Source organism: Euleptes europaea, chromosome 7 (assembly GCF_029931775.1).
Source record: "Euleptes europaea isolate rEulEur1 chromosome 7, rEulEur1.hap1, whole genome shotgun sequence".
Classification (NCBI taxonomy): Eukaryota; Metazoa; Chordata; class Lepidosauria; order Squamata; family Sphaerodactylidae; genus Euleptes; species Euleptes europaea.
In genome coordinates this window covers 20,336,951-20,359,578 of record NC_079318.1, presented here as the reverse complement: position 1 = coordinate 20,359,578, position 22,628 = coordinate 20,336,951, and the positions used below count along the sequence as shown (strand labels likewise).

At 43.0% G+C, this 22,628-nt stretch overlaps 1 protein-coding gene across 2 annotated transcripts; it reads left to right on the top strand.

Annotated features, from left to right (window-relative positions):
* The first annotated feature begins 7,135 nt into the window (after positions 1 to 7,135).
* Positions 7,136 to 17,910, top strand: MPC1 (mitochondrial pyruvate carrier 1). Of its 2 annotated transcripts, XM_056853123.1 has the most exons (4): positions 7,136 to 7,206; positions 8,217 to 8,220; positions 15,431 to 15,527; positions 17,774 to 17,910. In XM_056853123.1, the coding sequence occupies exons 1-4, from the start codon at positions 7,136 to 7,138 to the stop codon at positions 17,908 to 17,910; spliced, it is 309 nt and encodes a 102-aa protein (XP_056709101.1). The 2 variants fall into 2 exon arrangements, with proteins under 2 accessions (XP_056709101.1, XP_056709100.1); XM_056853122.1 differs by lacking the exons at positions 7,136 to 7,206; positions 8,217 to 8,220 and adding an exon at positions 14,354 to 14,372.
* The last annotated feature ends 4,718 nt before the right edge of the window (positions 17,911 to 22,628 follow it).

The following is a 22,628-nucleotide window of genomic DNA, read 5'->3' as shown; positions in this document are numbered from 1 at the left end:
CTTTGAGCACCATGTTCCATGTTTAGTTTTATTTGTTTTTGGTAAGTCCTACGTTGGTGAATTGTTTGATTTGAAATGTCCATGCTGTAACGTTTCATGTTTGAAAGGGGCTGCCAGCGTACTCATATTTACTATCTGTATCTGAGTATTTTTTTAAATAACCCTGGGTTAATGAAGTGTAATTTTTATAGCACAATGATCGTTTTGGGACTTTGTACCTCGTTAGTCACAATTGTTTTTAGAGAAGCTTCTTGATCCTACGTTCTGTGCACTGTGTCTACTGCTGCTGCTGCTGCTTCTACAGCTGCTGGCTTCAGCTGCTGAGTGAATGGTGTTGTGCAATTGTCTGGACTGACCTTCAGAAGTCTACATGTCTGCGCTGAGGGATGCTGGCAGGAAAAAGCGACCATGTGTTTTTCAACAGGGCAAGAGTTTACTGTGACAGGCTCCTGGGAAGGAACCTCAGTATTGGCCTTCATCTGTACTTGTTTCTTTATAAAGAAATAAAAATGAAAATGACTGTACATTACTGGCTAAGCTGACTGATCTTCATCCTCTTCCTCCCTCCTCCTCCTTCCTCAGCCCTTGCCAGCGCTCCCTGGGTTGCCAAGAAGAAGAACAAGAGTTGGGTTTTTATGCCGACTTTCTCTACCACTTAGGGAAGACTCAAACCGGCTTACAATCACCTTCAATTTTCCTCCCCACAACAGATACCCTGTGAGGTAGGTGGGACTGAGAGAGCTCTAAGAGAGCTGTGACTAGCCCAAGGTCATCCAGCTGGCTTCATGTGTAGGAGTGGGGAAACTAATCCAGTTCACCAGATTAGCGTCTGCCACTCATGTGGAGGAGTGGGGAATCAAACCTGGTTCTCCAGATCAGACACCACCACTCCAGACCACCACTCTTAACCACTACACCACATCGGCTCCCGGCCTCTGGCTCACTGGGCTTTCATCCTAGCAGCCAGCCTCAGTCCCACAGGTCTCCTCCTCTGGCCCCTTCAAACCTTTCTGCAGGGCAGGGCATCTCATCATTTCCCATGGTCAGAGGGCCACTCCCTTCTCTGGTATTGTCCTGGCTACCCAGGATGTGTCTGGACACCTGCCTTTGTTGCCAAAATCTACAGCCACAGGAGCATCCACTAGTGCTGACTAGTGCTGACTGTGACAGCTGCCACCCATGAACCAATGGCCATAATCCAAACCCTCTGAGTGCACTGGCTCCCTCACTGCTTTGTCCTGGCCTCTGCATCTCTATCTCTTCACTGGCCTGTGCTCTCACCCGTTACACTGGAGCCTAGCGGAAATAATACACTTGCTTGAGATTGTGCTATGTCAGAAATTGATATTTTCAATCAGTTCTCACATAAGAATTTGAATTGATAAGCGGCCACACCGTGATGCTTTCCAGGATATCCACAAATTGTCAAGTGAATCAGCTCTTAAGTGGTAAGATCATGGATATGCCATATCCTGATAACATAATGTAAATGTCTGTATGATCAGTTCTTGAGGACATGCCACTTCACACGGACAACGGCTGCCCTCCAGTGTTCCTTTTTGACTCTCAAATTTCTGTTAATTGGCATTGATTGTCACAGATATAAGATAATCAAATCTAAGGTGGGGGGGGGAAGAAACACCATGGGAACTAGACAGAGGTAAGGCAATTTGGAAGCAGATGCTCTTCTTAAATAAATGTTCAAATTAGAGAGAAACAACAAGAAGGTCATAAACAGCTGCTGCAATTAACACATAATACTAAATGGATTTTGAAAGACACTGCACCACCACTCAGCAGCATTTGGCTGACCTATTACAACAACACACCTTTCTCCTCCTCCAGTAATAAAGCAGCAGGGTTTAAAGACTGGGCTATTTAAAATGGCATAGATATGGTTTGGGTAAATGATTGCTCTTAGTGCTTTAAAAAAATTGGTTAGCAGTTATTGGTTTTGTTGTTGTTGTTGTTTTTTGTAAATGCCATCCTCATCCTTGCTCTGTTTACCATCCTTATTGTGAGGATATCCCTAGAATGGAAATAATTTTCCTCCTCCGCTTCATGCATCCGTCTTCATGGAAGACTAGTGCAGGAAAACTCAAAAGCATATTTTGTTTATTTATTTACTTAATCATTTATAGTCCACTTTTTTCCCAAATGGGGACCCCAAGTAGCTTACAATATTCTTCCCTCCTCACATACGATTGCAATTATTAGGGGGAATGAGAAAAGAATTATGAAATAATACACAGGACAGGAAAAGCTAGAATACTAGAACTCAGAGGCACCCAATCAACAGTGCAAGCAGGTCAGTTGAGCTTATTCCCAGGAAGTGTTTTTAAGATCACACTGTAAGATTATTAAGTAAATTTACACTAACAAATACATGAAGCTGCCTTATACTGTGTCAGACAGACCACTAGATCTTTCAAAGTCAACATTGTCTGCTCTGAATGGCAGCATCTCTCCAGTGTATTTAAAATCACCTACCATCTGATTCTTTTAATTGGAGATGCTGGGGACTGAAGCTGAGAGCTTTGCATGTAAAGCAGATGCTCAACCACTAAACCATATCCCACCCCTTAATTCAAGAAATTAATCTTCACACAATTAATAAAAAGGGTTGCCAGCCTAAGGCTGGCCTCTGTTGGGAAATGGGGGTGGGGGAGCAGATCCACCCACCCAGCATTGTGATGTTAATACGTTGGGGCAATACTCTAGCTAAAGCATCACCCCAAAGTGTTGACATTGCTTCTAGTTTGCATAGGAATTGACATTGCGACACTGAGGGAGATGCTGATCCCCCCCCCCATTTTTCATCCTGCTTGCCTGTTGTGCCAGTGGGGAATGGGGGACCTGGCCAGGAAGGCCCTCCTAATGAGTGAGTAATTTATGGAATTCACTGACCCAGGATATAAGGGCAGCCACTACCATGGGTAATTTTAGAAAGGGAGTGGACAAATTCATGGAGAGGATGGGGCCACGATTCGCTATCTGCCATTGAATTCCAGAGGGCTATCTGTGTTAAGTTGATTGTAGCACAATAAAATTAAAGTCCTGTAGCAATTCATGTCTTCAAGGCGCCACAGCAAGGATGCAGAACCAGATACACCATTGGTCTGATCCAGCACAGCAGTTCTAATGTTCTTAAATTCCATGGAATTTCACACAGAAACTCTACCCCAGTGGTTTCAGATTGGTTACAATATATCCTTACCTCGTTTGTATCCTTACATGAACCCTGTAAATTATGACTGGCTGAGAGATTGTGGCTTGCCCAACACTTTCAGCCCAAATCTGCTTTTCGAAATCTAAATCCAGCACTCCCTCTGGTGCAGCAGGAAAGGACTAGGTAGAAGCTACACCACAGATTTGCCCCATGGTGTTATTCTTAAAATATTCATGAAGGAAGGGTTCTGTCACTGGCTGACAAATGCATACATACCCCAACTAGTCTGCACATGATCTTCAGAAAAACTTGGCAGTTCTGGCTTTACTTGATCAGCTGTCACTTTCCCTTTGACCCCACTATTTTGGAAAGGACTTTGGTGTTTACAGTTTTCAGGTCAGTTCTTCAGGGCATGAATTGTTTATTTGCTCATGGTTTATTGACCTGGAAATGGTCTTTTCAGATTGTCAAGAAAGTGGGCCAAAGGTGATGATGGGGGGGTGGAATTAGACCGAAGAGCTGTTTGCCTCTACCTTTGATTTAAATATCCAATGGAGCAGCACAGTTGCTGTGCAACTGAGATGTGCTGAGTGATCTCCAAGGAATGCCGACCCTGGATATGCTTTCTTCTTTTCTTAAAAAAAAAACCAGAAACCTATCATAGCAGGAAGAAGAAGAGTTGGCTTTTATATGCCGACTTTCTCTACCTTTTAAGGAGTCTCAAACCAGCTTCCAATCTCCTTCCTTTCCTCTCTCCACAACAAACACCTTGTGAGGTAGGTGGGGCTGAGAGCATAGAGAACTGTGACTGGGCCAAGGTCACCCAGTAGGCTCCATGTGTAGGAGTGGGGAAAACCAACCTGGTTCACCAGATTAGAGTCCACCGCTCATGTGGAGGAGAGGGGAATCAAACCTGGTTCTCCAGATTAGAGTCCACTGCTCCTAACCACTACACCACGCTGGCTCCTTTCCCTTGAATCTCCCTAGAACTCAATTCTCATAAAAAAGAACTACTACACTGGATGGAGATAGGAGCCAAGCATGAACCTGCCTATACCAAGTCATGTTTATAGCCTTCAGAATGCAATTTCCAAAGTCAAGGGGGGGAAATGCTGGTTTTCTTTATCTCTAAGCAAAGATAACAGCAGCAATCCAACTTGTTTGCCTGCTTTGTGAAAGCCTAAAAGGCAGCTTTAAAGGCAGCAGTAGCTGGGTTAGAAATAATCTTTTCAAGATAAATGCTCCCTTTATACTTTTGAAAACGAAATCTTTGAAGAGTCGTCAAGTAGCTACAGCAGACTACAGTATTTATTATCCCAATACTCTCCCAACCAAGATCATGGCAACACTACTGGAGACCACAGTGACACTACCAACATCCACCAATCATGAAGCGGTATGCCATCGACTACCGCACCGGTCAGGAGAGCATGCCTACGCACATACAACTCAATATGTGTGATTGCCATTTTGTCTGAATAAGGCAATGCACATATATTCCAGCTTCTGAACGTGCAAATGTGTACTCTGTTTCTGAGGGCATGTATCAACACCAGAACAGATGTGTTGCCCAGTTCATACAAAGTGGTGATCGTGCACAGTGAGATGATTGCATGTAGCATGCAGTCCCAGTACATGTGGTAGAAGTGCTGAAAAATTGTTTATTATTTATTTTATTCAATTGTACCCTGTCTTTCTCCCCAATGAGGACCCAAAGCAGCTTACATCATTCTTTTCTCATCCATTTTATCCTCACAACAACCCTGTGTGGTAGGTTAGGCTGAGAGAGTGTGTCAGGACTAAGGTTATCCCTCCTTAATGGCCAGGGAGGACCTGGCAACCTTATTACCCAGCAAGCTTCCATGGCATAAGTGGGGATTCAAACCTGGGTCTTGCAGATACTAGTCAGACATTCTTAACCACTACACCACACTGGCTCTTGACCCAATATACTTGTCACATGGAAGATGTTTAAAAATCCCAGTAGATTTAGATGTGATGGAATGGGGGGAAGAGAAGTGTAGTTCTCCGTGCCATTACCTATGGAGAAAAATGCAGATGTTGTAATTTGGGCAACCTGGAGACATGATTCCCTTCTAGATTTGTCCTTCCTCCCACACACTTTTCTTTAAATTCTGATGCTAAAAGTCATAAATGGACTGTTATTTCAAGTTACATTCAAATTCTAGGGTTGCAAACCTCCAGATAAGGCCTAGCATTCACCTGGAGTTACAACTGATTGCCAGACTAGAGATCAAATCCCCTGGAGGAAACGGCAGCTTTGGAAGATGGACTCTATGGCATCACATCCCTACTGAACTCCTTCCCTTCCCAAACATCTGCCCTCCCCAAGCTGTGCCCAAAAATCTTCAGGAATTTCCAACTTGGAGTTGGCAATCCTACATTCAACTGAAGGGGGGGAAACAGATTCACAAGAAAAGAGAATCTTTGTGGACAAATTTTTTTAGAGATTATTCATATTTTAAGAGATTAACTGCTTGCAACCAGCCCTTTCTGCCACATTGATCTGAAAGGTCTTGACTTGATCCCTCCAAATTGGGTGAACCAGCAACAAAATGGCAATTTCTTGAGTCAATAAATGTTAAATAGCACGCACCAGCACAAAACAATCTTCATATATACACTATTTGGATCTGAAGCAGGCAACTACCCAAGACAGAGATCTCATGGTTGTGGTGGATAGAACCAATAAATACAACATTTCACTTGACCCTGTGCTTGCACAGGGGACCTTCACCTTTTACCCCAGGCTTGGGTGTGTGCGGAAGGACAGACTAAAAATTACTTTAAAGTCTAGACTTTCTTGCTTGGGGACCTTGACCTTGAACGCTTCTAACAATTCGGAGAAGTGGGCTATTAATACTCTCAGCGCTGTTGCTTCACGCCCAATGGGGTGAGTGGAAAAAAAGCTCTGCGGGCCAAAGGCAAGTGGGAAATAAAGCCGCTTTCCAGCCGCCCCGACCTCTCCCCCTCTCCTTGCCCTTGGCAGTCACATCAAAGGCAAAGGGGGTAGGGACAATGGAACGCAAGACTATCTGCTCCGCCAATAGGGAACCAGCAGGTGCTCCCGTGCAACCAATAGCGGCTCAAGAAGCGACGCCAGCCCTTTCGTAAGAATGTTGGAACTAGCTACACTTACTGCATTAGTAAATCAAAAAGAAAATGTGGAATTTATGGGCGAATGGGAGGCATGGACAATAGACTGGGTTAATGAATTTAACTTGGCAAATATTAAACGTTGTGTTTTGATCTAATTCAAATGATTTAAGTAGAAAAAAATATTACTATTGAAATACAGTATTGAAATACTATATAAACATTACCATATAAGTATTTATATATTACTATATCCTACTGTATAAATAATATAAGTAGAAAAAATATTACTAATATTTCAACCCAGCTGGGATCACCCGACTTGTAAATATTTATATATGAAAAATTATAATGAATTAGAATTTAATTACAAAGGGAACCACGGATAGATAAAACAGACAGAGGAGGGTGGAGGGGGAAGTCAGACAGAATTGTTTGTAGCGATTAGACAAAGATTGTTGGCGTTAATTGAAAGATGAAACGAAATGCGATGTGAGTGGAAAATAATAATAATAATAAAAATTTAAAAAGAAAAGAAAAAGAAGCGACGCCAGCCTCTTCGTAAGATGCGCCGCCTGGCAGTATTTTTTTTTTTTTTTGCTTCAAGGTTTGCGACATACGTCCGCCGTCCAGCCCGCGCGCTTTACGACACACCGCCCTCCTTCCCCGCCCTCGCCAGAAGCGGTTCAGGCAGAGGGCGCGCCCGGCCGGTCGACCCAATGGGCCGCGGGGTTGCCAGGGAGACGGCGGCGCGGCCGTAAAGCGGGAGCCCGGGGCCCGGTGGTGGAGAGGCCGCTCGTCGCCGGCGGGAGTTTGTCATTGGCGGTGCCCTTGCCTTCCCTTGGCGCCATGGCGGCGGCGCTGGCTCGCAAGGCCGTGGACTATCTGCGCAGCAAGGACTTCAGGGACTACCTCATGAGGTGGGGGGACGACGGGGAGAAGCGGGGGTGGGGGGCTGCAAGAGAACCTGGTTTTCTGCCCCCCCTCCCTGTGCACGGCTTCTGCAGTGTGTGTTTGTGTGTGTGTGGGGGGGTCCTTCGTGGTCAGGAAAGGGGGCTGATGGACCTTATTGAGACGGCAAGGTAGACTTCCCCTGACTATGGAAGATCCACTGGTTTAGCAGTTTGTAATGATGTGGTAAACGGGGGTTCGTGGGGGGGGGAGAGAGAGAGAGAGACCTGAGATCGTTATTTCAAGAAAACAGTTTATTTGCAGCTGCTGACTCAGAGGCCCTAATGGGCAGAAATCTCTGAGCCCCCATTGCACTGAGGGAGAGATATTTATCCAAATTCAAGATGGGACAACCCATCGACATTCAGGGTAAAGCTGGTAGCACTACAGACATAGAGGCGGCAGCAGAGTAACAGTTTCACCCAGTAGTCAAAAAGGGCCAGAGTCCAGTAGCACCTTAAAGACTAACAAAAATATTTTCTGGTAGGGTATGAGCTTTCGTGAGCCACCCAGTTCTTGTTATGGTTTACTGTAACCCTCCATGACTCTTGCCCCAATTCCATAGCACACAGACATATACACACACAGAGATATCCTGCCCAGCAACATACTATTCCCTTGCTGTCCTAATACATTTCAATACATTTACAGAAAGGAAAAGAGATTATTGCCAATTGCTAAATCAGTGGATCTTCCATAGTCAGGGGAAGTCTACCTTGCTGTCTCAGTAATAATCTCTTTTCCTTTCTGTAAATGTATTAGGACAGCCAGGGAATAGCTTGTTGCTGGGCAGGGCATCTCTGTGTGTCTGTGTGCTAAGTAATTGGGGCAAGAGTCACGGAGGGTTACAGTAAACCATAACAAGAACTGGGGGAAGCTGTTACTTTACTGCCGCCTCTATGTCTGTAGTGCTATCAGCTTTACCCTGAATGTTGATGGGTTGTCATATCTTGAATTTGGATAAATATCTCTCCCTCAGTACAGTCAGTCGGGACAGGTCAGTTTTATTCATGGAAGGTTTTGCATTGGATTTGCCACTCTATAGATGCACTTTCCCCCCATCCATATTCTCAAAACTCAACAATAAGCTGCCATGCAGAGTTTTGAGAATTCAGTTTTGCATTGGATTTGCCACTCTATAGATGCCCTTTCCCCCCCATCCATATTCTCAAAACTCAACAATAAGCCGCCAGGCAGAGTTTTGAGAATTCAGATGGGGAAAAGGTGCATCTATAGAGTGGCAAATCCAATGCAAAACCTTCCATGAATAAATGGCCTCAGAGATTTCTGCCCATTAGGGCCTCTGGGTTGCAGCTGCTCCAAATAAATAGCTGTTTCTTGAAACAATTGTCTTTGGGTCTCTCCCCCCCCCAACCCCCGGTTTGTCACAACATTATCTCTAAGGCCGCTTATGCACGGGAGGTTTTGCTGTGGATTTGCCGCTCTCTAGATGCACATTTTCCCCATCTGAATTGTCAAAGCTCTGCATGGGAGGGGGGGCTTATTTTTGAGTTTTGAGAATCTGGATGGGGGAAATGTGCATCTGGAGAGGGGAGAAACCTCCCGAGCATAAATGGTGTAAGAGAGAGCAGAGGCTGCAGTCCTAGGGCGCTTTCACACACACCGAATAATGCACTTTCAATCCACTTTCAGTGCACTTTACCGCTGGATTTTACTGTGTGAAACGGCAAAATCCACTTGCAAACAATCGTTAAAGTGCATTGAAAGTGCATTATTTGGTGTGTGTGAAAGTGTCCCTAGGGCAGGGGTCGGCAAACTCATTAGTCAAAAGAGCCAAATATCAACAGTACAACGATTGAGATTTCTTTTGAGAGCCAAATTTCTTAAACTTAAACTATATAGGTAGGTACACTGTTTATTAACTTAATAAACTTTAATTAAAGTTTATTAAGTTAATAAACAGTGTATCTACCTATATAGTTTAAGTTTAAGAAAGTTTTAAGTTTTAATTAGTTTTAAGTTTTAATTAAACTATAGGTACACTGAATAAAACTTGATATCATACTTAATAGTGATCTTATTTATTGATAAAAATTAAATTGTAAGTCCCTGCCATTTCCCCCTCCCCGTCCAGAGTCCTCGTCTGGAGGCCTGGTCTACAGCCATAAAAGCCTATTGGTAGACCTGGACTCCGGCTGAGTCCCATTGGGAGGCCAGGTCTACCCATTGGCTTTCTTGGCAGTAGACCTGGCCTCCGGAGGCCCATAGAAGCCAATTGGTAGACCTGGCCTCTGAAGGGGGACTTTTCCCCCTCCTCGGAGTCCAGGTCTACCGCCAAGAAAGCCAGTGGGTAGACATGGCCTCCCAATGGGACTCAGCCGGAGGCCAGGTCTACCAAAGGAAGCCCACCCCGCCCAACAGCTGATAGGCGGGGGGGGGGGAGGAACCGCTGAGCCACCCAGCAATCGCGCGGCTAGAGGGGACGGGAGGCTTTAGCCTCCCAACCATTGAGGGCAAGGGAAAGGGGGACCCAGCCATTCTCCACGGCGGGTGGGGGGGAGAGACAGCGCGCCTGCTCACCCACTCTCTCTCTCTCAGGCGCGCCGGCTCCGCAGCCTGGCTGCTGACGCAAGCGGGCGCAAGAGCAGGGGCTCTGAACCAAGTTCCGAGAGCCGCACTCAACGGGCCAAAGAGCCACATGCGGCTCTGGAGCCGCAGTTTTGAGACCCCTGCCCTAGGGAGACTTGGGCGTAAGGCCCTTGAAACAGGGTTTCTCGACAAGGGGGGAATTCCCCCCCGGGGGGATTTTAGGGTTCCAAGGGGGGAATTGGGACTACTATTCAGCAAAGTGTGATGTCCTGCAGTGTAGATTATGTACAATCTGTAAAATTGTAGTTTGTTTTTTTCCGTTAGACTATCTTGGGAAGGGGGGGAATTATATTCTGAACAATGGTGAAAGGGGGACATGGAGCAAAAAAGGTTGAGAACCACTGCCTTAGAGGCTCTGGGGATCCGGCTCTCCGAAGTGTGCTGGCAGTTGAACTCCAATTTGAACTTTTCGTATAGATTAATTATGTGATGTGTAATTCTCGATGGTTATTACATATCCGTTAAGCGGTGGGAGAGGGGACTGGTTGCCCAAGGATGTAACCTGGAGAGGTTATTTACGAGGAGTAATCAGAGACACCTCTCGTCTATCGGTAGTCTGTACCCACACACAGCCACTCACTGGATCCAGGGGTGGGGGGGCGTGTTTCGTCTCCTGAAACAGCGGGATGGGACAGACTTCGATCCCTCCTTCTGACTCAGGCCTCAGAATTAATTGCTTGGGAGCTCAGAAACTCCTTGCTCACGTCAACTTTGGCCATTCATGATGACTTCAGTGTAATTACACTAAGTGAAAAGAATTGCCCTGTTTTCTGTGGGGTGGGGGGAGTTGCAAGGACTGTCCTGTAGTGGCTGCAGTAGGGGTTACCCATTCATGCACCGTTGCCCTTGTCCTCGTGTCTTCCTGGTGATGAGAGAATGGATTTGCAGGAAGGCGTTCAACCACAAAGGGATCCATTCTGCTCCTCCACCTCAAACCAGCCCAAAGGTGTAGAAACTGTACAACCTTTCACAAAATCTGTGTGTACCTGGTCAGGCTGTAGGAGGAACAGAACATCTTAACCTTTTGGAGGAACAGAGCATCTTTCCCTTTAAAACAGATTCCATAAGTGCAAACAGAGATTAAAACTGCCCCTGCTGAGTGTTGTACTGGGACCAGATGCTGGAAGTTCTGTGATTGGATTTTCCTAATGTACTTTGAGCTGTGTGGGTGGTTGATTTGGATTGGAACTGCATGGAGAAGGGAGAGATGGGGTAATGTTTTTTACTCTCTCACAATAACTAGCCAAAACTAGTTTTCCTGTGTTGCTACAGCGGTTAAAGAACAGGAGGTGGACAGAAGATTTAAAGATCTAGTATCAGCTCTGGTAGTCCAGTTTCAGCTAGCAAGACCACTTTTCCCATGGGGTCCTGATATGACCCTAAAACTGCTTATGTACCTGAGAATAAGTTCTCAGTAAGGGATTCTTTTGAAAATAGGCTGTGACTTTGGTAGTCAGATTAGAGAGTTGCTTGCTCTTTAGCAACTTATTGTTCTCCGAATAGTCCACAAAACAAACATTGCGACTTTTGGGGACTTTATTTTTGATTGGTTCTTGTAGGTTATCCGGGCTGTGTGACCGTGGTCTTGGTATTTTCTTTCCTGGCATATGCTGTGTGACCGTGGTCTTGGTATTTTCTTTCCTGACAATTGCAGGACAATGATTCAGCTCAAACCCAACCCCTTTCTGACTATATATTACTCTTCCTACACACTTGACACTGAGAGACACTGTCCTTCAGTGTTACTCCTCTGAAGATGCCTGCCACAGCTGCTGGCAAAACGTCAGGAAAGAAAATACCTAGACCACGGTCACACAGGCCGGATAACCTACAAGAACCAATGAACTCTGACCGTGAAAGCCTTCGACAATATTTTTATTTTTGATGTTTTGAAGTAACAAGTGTTCTATTTAAGAGGCAAAAACAACAATCATGTAAATACTAATAAGACATAGAAATCTATAGCAATTGTCCCAGAGGGCCAGAGAGAGGTAATTGCCATGCATATATCTCCCCCCATCCTGTAGTTGATGTTGGATAAAGCCAGTGGTAGACATGGTAGTTTATTACTGAATATTAATTTTAGACATTTGGTTCTGTTAATTGTAAGTTTGGTTTCATGCATGTAGCAACATGACAGAAAGCGCTTTATGCCAGTTTACGCAATTACCGTGTTTGTGTTGATGTTACACAAGATTGAAACAGCTTGCACAGCAGAGATCTCTTACAGTCACTTGAAATGGCATTTCACTTAGCAAACTAGCATTTCCATTCACATCAGTATTTATTTAATTGCCTTGGTTTTTCTTTCTACTATGCTACTTGATTTGTCTGTTACTAAGATACTTCCTAGCAAGGGTAATGGAAGCTTGCTTCAGCCACCTACCTCCATGTAAACATATATCTCTGGGATCTTCTATGCAGGGCTACCAATTTATTAAATCTTAGAGCTTCAGAACTGAAAAGATTCTATGGCTATTGTACAAACATCTGGTAACCATAAGGGATAGATTTTTGTAATGCTAATTGTAAGCATATTTTGTTTTTTGGCAAAAGAGGTTTGCACAAGTTTTTTAGGTCATCTGTCCTACAGGTAACTCACTTGATTCTGGTGCCTCTCAGACTTGCATTGATTAGACACTGCATTTTTTTTCAGTCAGTCCCCTCATTCCTGTTCAGTTCTTTCTTCATCTGTAGTTAGGCTGCTTTTGATGTGCTCTAGGTTTACTTTCCCCCCACCTTCCTGGATTATTCTTTCAATCTCCTAGCATTGTGCAATTGCACATTCCTGCTGTGCTGAAAGCATAATTGTAAAATAAAGCTCATGCTGTGAATCTGTATGGGTAATCCAGCACAGCCTTTACAAACATACAAATGCCTGCATTTTCAGAATCTTTCAGAATTGGCCCTGGATCCCTTCCAGTCCAGCTTCTTACCCGGCCATGGGATGGAGACGGCTCTGGTCGCCCTGACAGATGATCTCCGGCATCAGCTGGATTGAGACGGGTCAGGGCTGCTGATTTTGCTAGATCTGTCAGCAGCCTTTGACATTTTCAATCATGAGCTGTTAGACCACCGCCTCGCCGACGTGGGGATTCGGGGCACAGCCCTTCAATGGCTGCGCTCCTTTCTCCAAGGTTGGGGACAGAGTGGCGCTGGGGGAGGTGATGTCGCAGTGGCACCCCTTGGTGTGTGGGGTGCCGCAAGGAGCGATTCTCTCCCCTATGTTATTTAATATCTACATGCGCCCTCTTGCCCAGCTGGTTCGGAGTTTCGGGCTGGGGTGTCATCAGTACGCTGATGACACCCCAGCTTTATCTGCTTATGGATGGCCATCCGGACTCTTCCCCGGACACGCTGGTTGGGTGTTTGGATGCTGTGACTGGTTGGTTGAGAAAAAGTCGGCTGAAGCTGAATTCAACGAAGACGAAGGTCCTGTGGCTAGGTCGGGGCGGCTTGGGTGTGGGATGCCAGCTCCTGAATCTTGATGGTGTGCCATTAACACCTGCACCTACCGTCAAGAGCCTGGGTGTAATCTTGGATGCCTCCCTGTCTATGGAGGCCCAGGTTGCAGCCGTGGTCAAAATAGCGTTTCTTCATCTATGCCAGGCCCGGCAGCTGGCCCCCTATCTCTCCCACCCTGACCTAGCCACGGTGATCCTTGCAACGATCACCTCTAGGCTAGACTACTGTAACTCGCTCTACATAGGGCTGCCCTTGAGACTGATCCGGCGGCTCCAGCTGGTACAGAATGCGGCAGCGAGACTCCTTACAGGGGTCTCGCCCCTAGAGCATATAAAGCCAGTGCTCCGTCAACTGCACTGGCTCCAGCTGGAATACCGGATCAGGTTCAAGGTGCTGGTTTTGACCTTTAAAGCCTTACACGGCCTGGGACCTTCATATCTGTGGGACCGCCTCTCCTGGTATACCCCCCCCCCCCGAAGATATAGCTTTTCTTCGATTCTCAAAACCTTAGATATTGTGTATATTTGGGACTGAACAGTATAATTGTTTTAAGCTGCGACTTGACGGCGCTTTACACACACACATTCAGGTTATAAACCCAAATTACTGATAGATTTTTCAAAGCAGCATTGATAACACAAGAATTCTGTTTATAAATTTCATGTTATCATTTTTTGGTTACCACTCAGAGGTACTTTACCACAGTGGATTTTGCAGCTTCCTTACCTTAATGTAGTGGTCCTGCTCAGATAAAGTTAGTGACAGTAAATTCTTTTGCAGTCAATGGGCTTTAAGGAAGTTGCGGTTAATTTAAGTTTTATTGACTTCAACAGAAACATTGCTTGCTACCATTATGTGAATCAGGGATAATATTTCTTGATTACAATGGTTATGTTTTAAAATTTAAAAATCAACTCCTTTTAGCAGTTGGTGGTTTGGAGTTGAATGTATTCATCTCCTCTGATTTATCACAATTTATTTGATTAAGGCAATTGACTTTCATCTTCTCTTTCATATGTCCACTCAACTGGTGAATCATGGCCGCTCATAAAACAGTACGGTAAGAAATTCTCTGCTTTCTTTCAACATCTTATGAGTGTTCTCTAGCATAGTTATAAACAATGCTCCAAATCTACTGAAGTTAAACGACTGCTCTTCTCTAAATAAAATTAAATAAAATTTTAATCCTTTTGCTGCATTTGTATTTTGTGCACAGTCCTCTGATCTAATAAGACCTCTACAGCATGTTGCCTAAAAAATATATGGGAAGGCTTTCTTTGCAGCCATTCTGTTATGAAGAAAGCAACCTCTAAAATTGTCTGTGGCAGTCTTTCTCTGCTACCCATTGGTACAAGAAAAAGGAGCAAAAGGGTACTTTGGGCCACAGTAGAACACAATAATCTGCATTTCTGCTGTCCTTTTGTAATTCCATCCTGCTTTCCTACATATAGCAACAGTTCTGTGTAGTAAGGATTAGCACCTGGCTTTTGCATTCCTTAGCCTGAAGTCAATGATGCTGTTGTAGTTCTCCTGTGATGGTTACAAAGTCAGTCTGTGACTGCCTTCAGCAAAACAATATGGAGCCATTGTTAGGTAGAGCAATGATAGAATTGCTCTACTTTGTAACCAGCTGTGCTACATTATTGAAAACACAATATAGGAGCAAAAAGAGCTCTAGCAGAAGCAGTAAATTATTCCTTTTGTGAGTTTCAGGCTGGTAATTAATTTTTTTAAAATTAATATTGACATCCCAATGAAGACAAAAATTAGTCACGGGGCTCGGAAAGACCTCTGCCATGGGCCCTGGAGGGCTGCTTCTAGTTGGCACAAACAGTATACAACTGGATGATCAGTCATCTGACTTGGTATAGCATAGCTTTGTGTATTAACCTCTTTGTCTTGGAGGAAAATGTAATTGTACTATGTTAGTATTTGTTTAACAGTACAGGGGAAAAAGAATCCTTGCAGGCATGTCTCTTCTAGTATATAAAAAAGCCATCTTTGTTAAAGACACAAGATGGCATGGATTCAGCACTATACTTAGGAGTCCTGCTATAATAATAAATATGAATGAATGAGAGGATATATTTCCTTTTCTCTGTTTTTCTTTTGTTAAAGCACTTTTGGGGGCCGGTAGCCAACTGGGGGCTCCCTATTGCTGCTATAAATGACATGAAGAAATCGCCAGAGATCATCAGTGGTCGAATGACATTTGGTAAGTAGTAAAATGCAGTCTTAGGATAAAACTAAACAGTTCCCTAATGGGCCATCAGACTACTTAAACACATGTTCTGCATTGAGTACATCTCACACATGGTTGGATTTTGCATACAGTCAGGCCCAGACATTGGAAAGTAACTGAAGCCGCACCCAAAATATTCTTCATCACTCTTAAACGAGTGGAAACAATCTTGGGTTTTGATATAACATGTCAAGACCATGGCAGGAGTTCAGTGAAGCACTTAACGAGCTTCATGAGTGCAAGGAAGAAAGGGTGTTTGGACTTGTCTTTCATAAACAACTTCTTTACATGCTGCATGACCAACCATTTTTGGATTCAGTTCCAAAAACATGTTATTATGTGACATTGGGCTGTTCAAAGAGGGGGAATTGCACTGAGGTTGTAAACACAGGAAACCATTACACCTTTTCCTGTGCAAAAGAAATGGCAATTGAGAGTATAATTTTCAAAATATGGTTGAGTTTACTTTTTAAAAATGCTCGCTAGTAATTTTCTGGATCCCAGAATGGCCTGGATTGCAACCCATTTATCTAACACATTTGGGAAGGGATATTTGCAATCCTGTAAGGAACCTGGAGTCCTGTTTAGAAAGTATTAGAAAATAAATGGTGATATACATTGACTAACTATTATAATAAGGCTAAACATAAATTTGTTAAAATAATTTCCGGATATTAGAAAATAAGTCCATTTTTAATTGTCGCCTACTTGCTATTCATTTACACTTAAATGCGTTTTGATATTATATAGCAAAGAAACTTAAACCAATACATGAAATATATATCAATTCAGCTACTTCCTCCTACACTCCATATTTTACAGGAATAATATGAATAATATGCTTTCCATTTATCTAGACATTCTGTGGTTGGTCTATTATTCACACAGTTTGTTAATTTCACCATTACTGCATACTCTGCTTGTTTACTTTCTCAGTCTTCCTACTGTGGACAATCTTCTGCTTTCCGTTTTGTTGCAGATGTAATTCTGGCCACTGTTATCGTATATCTAAATAATTCTTCTAAGATTTTTGTAATATTTTTGGGCAAGATGTCCAATAGTATACTCACGCAGCCCAATCCTAACAGGGGGAGCATTTACGACAGGCTCAGGGACGGCCCCCCCCAAGCCCCATGAAACTTCTCCATAGAGGATGCCGACGCGAGGCCTTGCGCTGGGGAAATGCTGCCAGCGAGGCTGTGCCAGTGCTCGTGGCTCGCACTACTGCATGGCTCCCCAACACTGGCGTAAATGCTCCACCGCCGGCACAAGTGGCACTAATGCTGACAGAGGGGGTCACTCTGGCTTCTACCCCCCTCCCCTGTTGTTATTACACGGTTCGTGTCCATCACAAATTTGAATTTCTAAATACTTTTATAAAACTTTTTGTAAGTACCATCCAACTCCTTGCATTTCCAACATTTCCCTTTATAACTCTTATCCATTTTTCAATATCCTTTGGGTAATATACCATTGATAAAACATCTTGTACCAATTTTCTCTTAATGTTTGGCTTGCTATGATTTTTATATCTTTCATCCATAAAGTTTCCCATTGTTGAAGAGATATCTTTCTCAAAATTTTGCATCCATGTGATCATGCATGTGTTAACTTGTTCTGTTGCTGTTACAAATTGAAGTAATATCTTATAAATTAATATCTTATAAATTAATCTTAACAAGTGTTTTTGCTGCGATCACATTTTCAAATTCTGTCAACTCCCTTATTGTACTTCTTTCTGTGTCCTTTTTAAATCTTGAGACTAGTTGAAAGTATAGTAACCATTGTACATTTTTGCTTTTGTCTTTCATCTTTTGCCAAGATTTAATTTCTCCTTGAGGATTTATCATATCTCCAGGTTTCAAAATCATTATTCTTTCTCATATTTTTATCAACATATGCTTCCATGAGAGACATTAATGGGGATAACGGAGAACTGAGTCTTCAGGAAGATTCCCAAATTCTCAGGAGTCCATCTGTAATTACATGTCATTGAGGAATTAAGCAGTAGTTCTGAATGTTTTTAATGTAATAGATTGTAGTTGGTCTGGGAACTTAATTTGAACACATGTAATTGTGAAATATAGCTATGTCTGCAGTGAGGGTGACGTGAAGGTAATTTTAAATGTTTTACAGTACTATTTGCAGAAATTATGGGAAAGTATCCTTTTATGACAGCGTTCCTCAGTCCACTGACTTGTTTGTTTTTGCTTTTATAGCACTTTGCTGTTACTCACTGACGTTCATGAGGTTTGCATATAAGGTGCAGCCCAGAAACTGGTTGCTGTTTGCTTGCCACTTTACCAATGAAGGCGCACAACTTATCCAAGGAGGGAGATTGTTCAAATACAAGTGAGTGAAATGAGGATCTTTCATTACAATGGGGGAGAAATAAGGAGACTTTCACAAGAACTTTATCCCATGCTTTTTCTTCATAAGTCAAGGCAACATATTGATTAGTACTTTCACTGAATCTGTTCTGTTCTTATTTTTTCTTGGCAGTCTTGAAAAAAAGAACTGAGTATCTATTTAATGGGGGGAAAACAAGGTGCTCCTCTTCACAGATGACAACTGAGGAAAGTCTTTGCCATCCAGAATTGCTGTCTCCTACTGTTGCATTCTCATTGTTATGAACACATTCACGCCAACAATGTCATCCAAGCACTAAATTTTGTAACCTGCCTTTTTAAAAGTACTTAGCAGTTGAAAAATGTTACATTGAACAATTTGCCTTACAAGTACTACATTTTTATTTTTCTGGTCATGAAATTTTTCTGTTTATACGCACATCAGTTTGTTTGTGAAGGATAAGATTTGCTATTTGTTAAAAAAAAACCCTGAAAAAACCTGTCATTGATAATTAATTTGTGCAGCTTGTTAAAACCTGGAAAATCATTGTGTGCATTTGGCAGTTGTGTGTACAGATTCAAGAATGGAGGTTCTGTCTCCTTAAGTGCATTGGAATTACCCTCCTTGCATTCAGGAACACCCATTCCTGGCTTTTGGTGCAGTTAAATATGTAACAGGCTGCCAAACCATCAACCCAGCACTTACGGAAAGCAGGTATTTACCAACTAACTGCTCTCAGGTTGCTAGTTTGAATGCTGTGTGTCTACTTACCCACGTATCCCAGCTTTTAGTTCCGAGTCCCTAAGAGTCCCATAGCAATCTGAAAGAAGGCAACAATCTTCCTTATTGCTTATGGTTAAGACATACTCTGAAGTGGCACAGCCTTCAAGAAGAGTGGGAAGCAGGATCATAGCAGGGTATAGTCCTGCCTCAGGTGTGTTGGACATACTGTTTGTGTAAGGCCCACGGTATAAATTGCAGCATCTTGAGGCTTGAAACATGAAGCCATTTTTTGGATCTTGCGTGGATTGAAAACTGCATGGTTTGCAGCATTGTGCAATAGAATTTTTGTATTTTGGCTCACTATGTAAGGGCCATCCGTCAGTGCGACTATCTTGAGTTGTGTGCGCCCAGTAGGCAGAGCAGCCTAATCCTATGTCTCCTTCCTTAGAGTTCGTCTGACTGTCCCATTTATTCTCGAGTGTTGTAAATATGTCCTAATTCCACATTGTCTGCCTTGTGTAGATTTGCTAAAGATTTCTTGTGAACTGTAACTGAAACAAGAAACATAATAGACAAGACTGAGGTCTTTTGGGGAGAAAGATTCGGAGGTGTGGAACTTTTTACAGTTCTGGCAAATCGGCATCCTGATTACTTCTTTCCTGAAAACATGTGTCTAGCATCAGCAGCTGTAACACACCATGTACGGAATGTATTTAACAATTTTATTTTCAGTGCAACAACTTTGAGAGCAGTAAATAGTCCCATTGGGGAGAAGTTAAGATGTGAATTTTTTAATCAAACTAATGGCAATAAAATATTTTGAGGGAATTTTGTGATTTTCAACATGGTTAATGTTATTTAATTTTCATCATTGAATTGTACAGGAAAAAAGCTACAATTTTTGGAAAGTCTAGGCTTTCTTATGAGGTCCATTTCAATTATAATGGCCTCAGAATTATTAACAATACATTGGCAAAAATAAACAGATGTTTTCTCTTTATTTCTAGTGACTTGCTAATGTGGAGGTGAGTTCTACTGGCCTGCTGGTTGGAATAAAGATACCCACTTGGCAAGAACTTAGTCCTGTAGCCAGTGGCAGGGCCCAACAAGCATTTTCAAATATTGCCAATCACATATTTTGTATCTAGGAGTAGTCAGTTCATGACCCGCTTCTTGAGTTATTACTCATATGATGAAGACTGCTGGCATAAAATATGAAACTTTAAGATGAAACAAGTGGTATCAGGGTAACAGCAAGTAACAAAATTTGATGAAGGTGGCCTCTATCCCAGTAAGTCAGAAAATGGCAATTTGGCGCTTATAAAATTGGGTGTTAACTTTACCATATTTTGAAAATTATATATTTTGAATACTCTCAATTGCCATTTCTTTTGTCCAGGGAAAGATGAAATAGTTTCCTGTAAGAAGGTGATGAATGCAGGATTTGAATACCTTACTATTATGTAGAAATGCTTAGTGCTTTGGCTGTAGCAAGAACTATGATTGCCTATCACTCTTCATAATTTCCATGCCTGCTTATTTTGTAGGCAGAGTCTGCCACCATGTGGTCTGATAGCAACTCTTTTTGCCGTTGTGGCTGCACAGCTCTTCCTTAGTTATTTCACATATAGTGCAGCTTTGATTTTATTCCACTCAGACGTTGGTCTCCTGTGATAACGTGGTGTCTTTGTCATTTTTAAACAGCAAACCCCCCCAAATGAATGCGTGCCATAGAAGTCTTATGCATATAGAGATCATATAGTGAACTGGAAGACAACACTAACTAGTCAGTTGTCTTTGGCGATATGATGACAGTGCTGAATGCAAGTGAGACTAATGTAAACAAATAAGGAATCTTTTGCTAGGAATATAAAAAACTCGTGATAGTAAGAATGTTCAAGAAGTTTTGGCTGAGCTCTATAAATGCTAGTAATTTCCAGATAAAATAATGAAATAAAAACTTTCTGAAGATCATTGTTAGAGGGACCTCAGTAAAATGCTTGACTTCCTTCCCTCTTTCTCCCTTCTCAAACAATCTTCCCTGTCTTTCTCACCCCCTTCCCTTTTTCAATCTTCACTACCTCTTTATCCCCCCTCTCCCCTGCTGACAATCTTCCTCTCTATTTTTCCCTTTCCTCATAACTGTCAAGCTACCCCTCTATTTCACCAACTATCCCCTTTCTTCCCCAATGAACCATATTTCAGTCTACCCCTTTACCCCCTTCCTCTCTGCTAACCTACACCCCTATCTATTTCTCCCCCTTTCTCCTCATTCCCTTATCTGTCAACTTTCCCCTCCTCTTTTTTGCCCTCCACCCCTTCTCCATGTTTCTCCCCCTTCCCTTCTCTGTCAACCTACCCCCTCTCTATTTCTCCCCCCTCCCCTTCTGACAATCTGAGTTGGAGAATGGTGATCAGATTTAAGGTGATGTATAGTATCTGAGAGCCCTGACCTGAATAGCCCAGACTAGCCCAGTTTCATCAGTTCTTGGAAGCTGAGCAGGATCAGCCCTGGCTAGTATTTGTGTGGGGTTCCTCCAAGGAATACCAGGGTTGTGATGCAGAGGCAGGCAATGGCAAACCACCTCTGAACATCTCTTACCTTGGGGAAAAAAAACTCTACAGAGTCGCCAAGCTGTGGCTTGATGGCAAAAAAACCCCTGAGAAGTTTAAAACATGGCCAAATTTCCCCTTTTATCTTTTGATTACTGCTTTAAATCTTTTATATAGCTGTATTTGTTTAGCAGCTGCTGCTATCAACTACTTTTCTTGTCTGAAGGCCAATTGTATTGTAGGATTCTAGCATAACCTCATACCCCAGCACTGATAAAGAAATACATTCATGCCTGCCAGGGTTAAATTCATTGGCCATAGCTGCCTACTAAGGTGAGTATCACATGAACTGAGATGCAAGCTGACCAGATGGAAGGACATCAAGTGGGGCGGGTCACCTGATGATATCAGTCATCTTCTGGAACTCATTTGTTTGTTTATACCCTTCCCCCTTTTTCACAATGGGGACCCAAAGTGGTTTATATCCTTCTCTCCTGTGTTTTATCCTCACAACAACCTTATGATGTACACTAGGCTGAGAGTGTCTGGCTGTCCCAGGGTCACCCAGCAAGCTTCCACAGTAGAGAGAAGATTTGAATCGTCTCCAAGCTCCTAGTCTGGCACTCTTAACCACCACACTTGCTTTCAGGTTTGAAATCTGAATGTCTTTAAACCTATAGGTACCCTAAGAAGGCCCACATTTTATTAGATAAAAGCTTCCAAGCTGAATAAATTTCCACCTTGTCTCTCACCCAGGTTCCCTTCCCCCAGGTGCTTACCTTTTTCTTCATTACACATTTGGTAGGCCTCTCTCTGCTTTGCTTTTGCCTTTAATGGGAGTCAGTAGTCCTAATTTGGTTACCATGGAAACTGTTTAAATGCTAGTGAAATCAACATTGCAGCAAGTAAGATGGAGAAACTATGATTTGCCACTGCATTGTGGAAATGCATGCTAGCTGTTTTCAAAGTAGTTCTATTTAGATGAGTCTTGTTCAAGCTCACATATGTCATTGCTGACCTCTAGACAGATATTTATGCCTAGCTCGTATCCATTTTCATCTTGTACACCCTGCCCTTTTTAGCTGTGTTTTTCACATAACTATAGCAACAGAATAATTTCCACCTGATGCTAGTTTGTTTTCAGAACTGGATAATTAGATAGGTGGAAATTCAAACGCTTGTGTGATTCACTGAATTTAGGCTCTCTACTGGATGGCCCAGGCTAGTCTGATCTCGTCAGATCTCAGAAGCTAAGCAGGGAGAGCCCTGGTTAGTATTTGGATGGGGGACCACCAAGGAATACCAGGGTTGCTGTGCAGAGGAAGGCACTGGCAAACCACTTCTGTTAGTCTCTTGCCATGAAAAACCCCAAAAAGGGGTCGCCATAAGTCGGCTGCGACTTGACGGCACTTCACACGCACGCACACTGTTCTTTGCACTGACTGAATT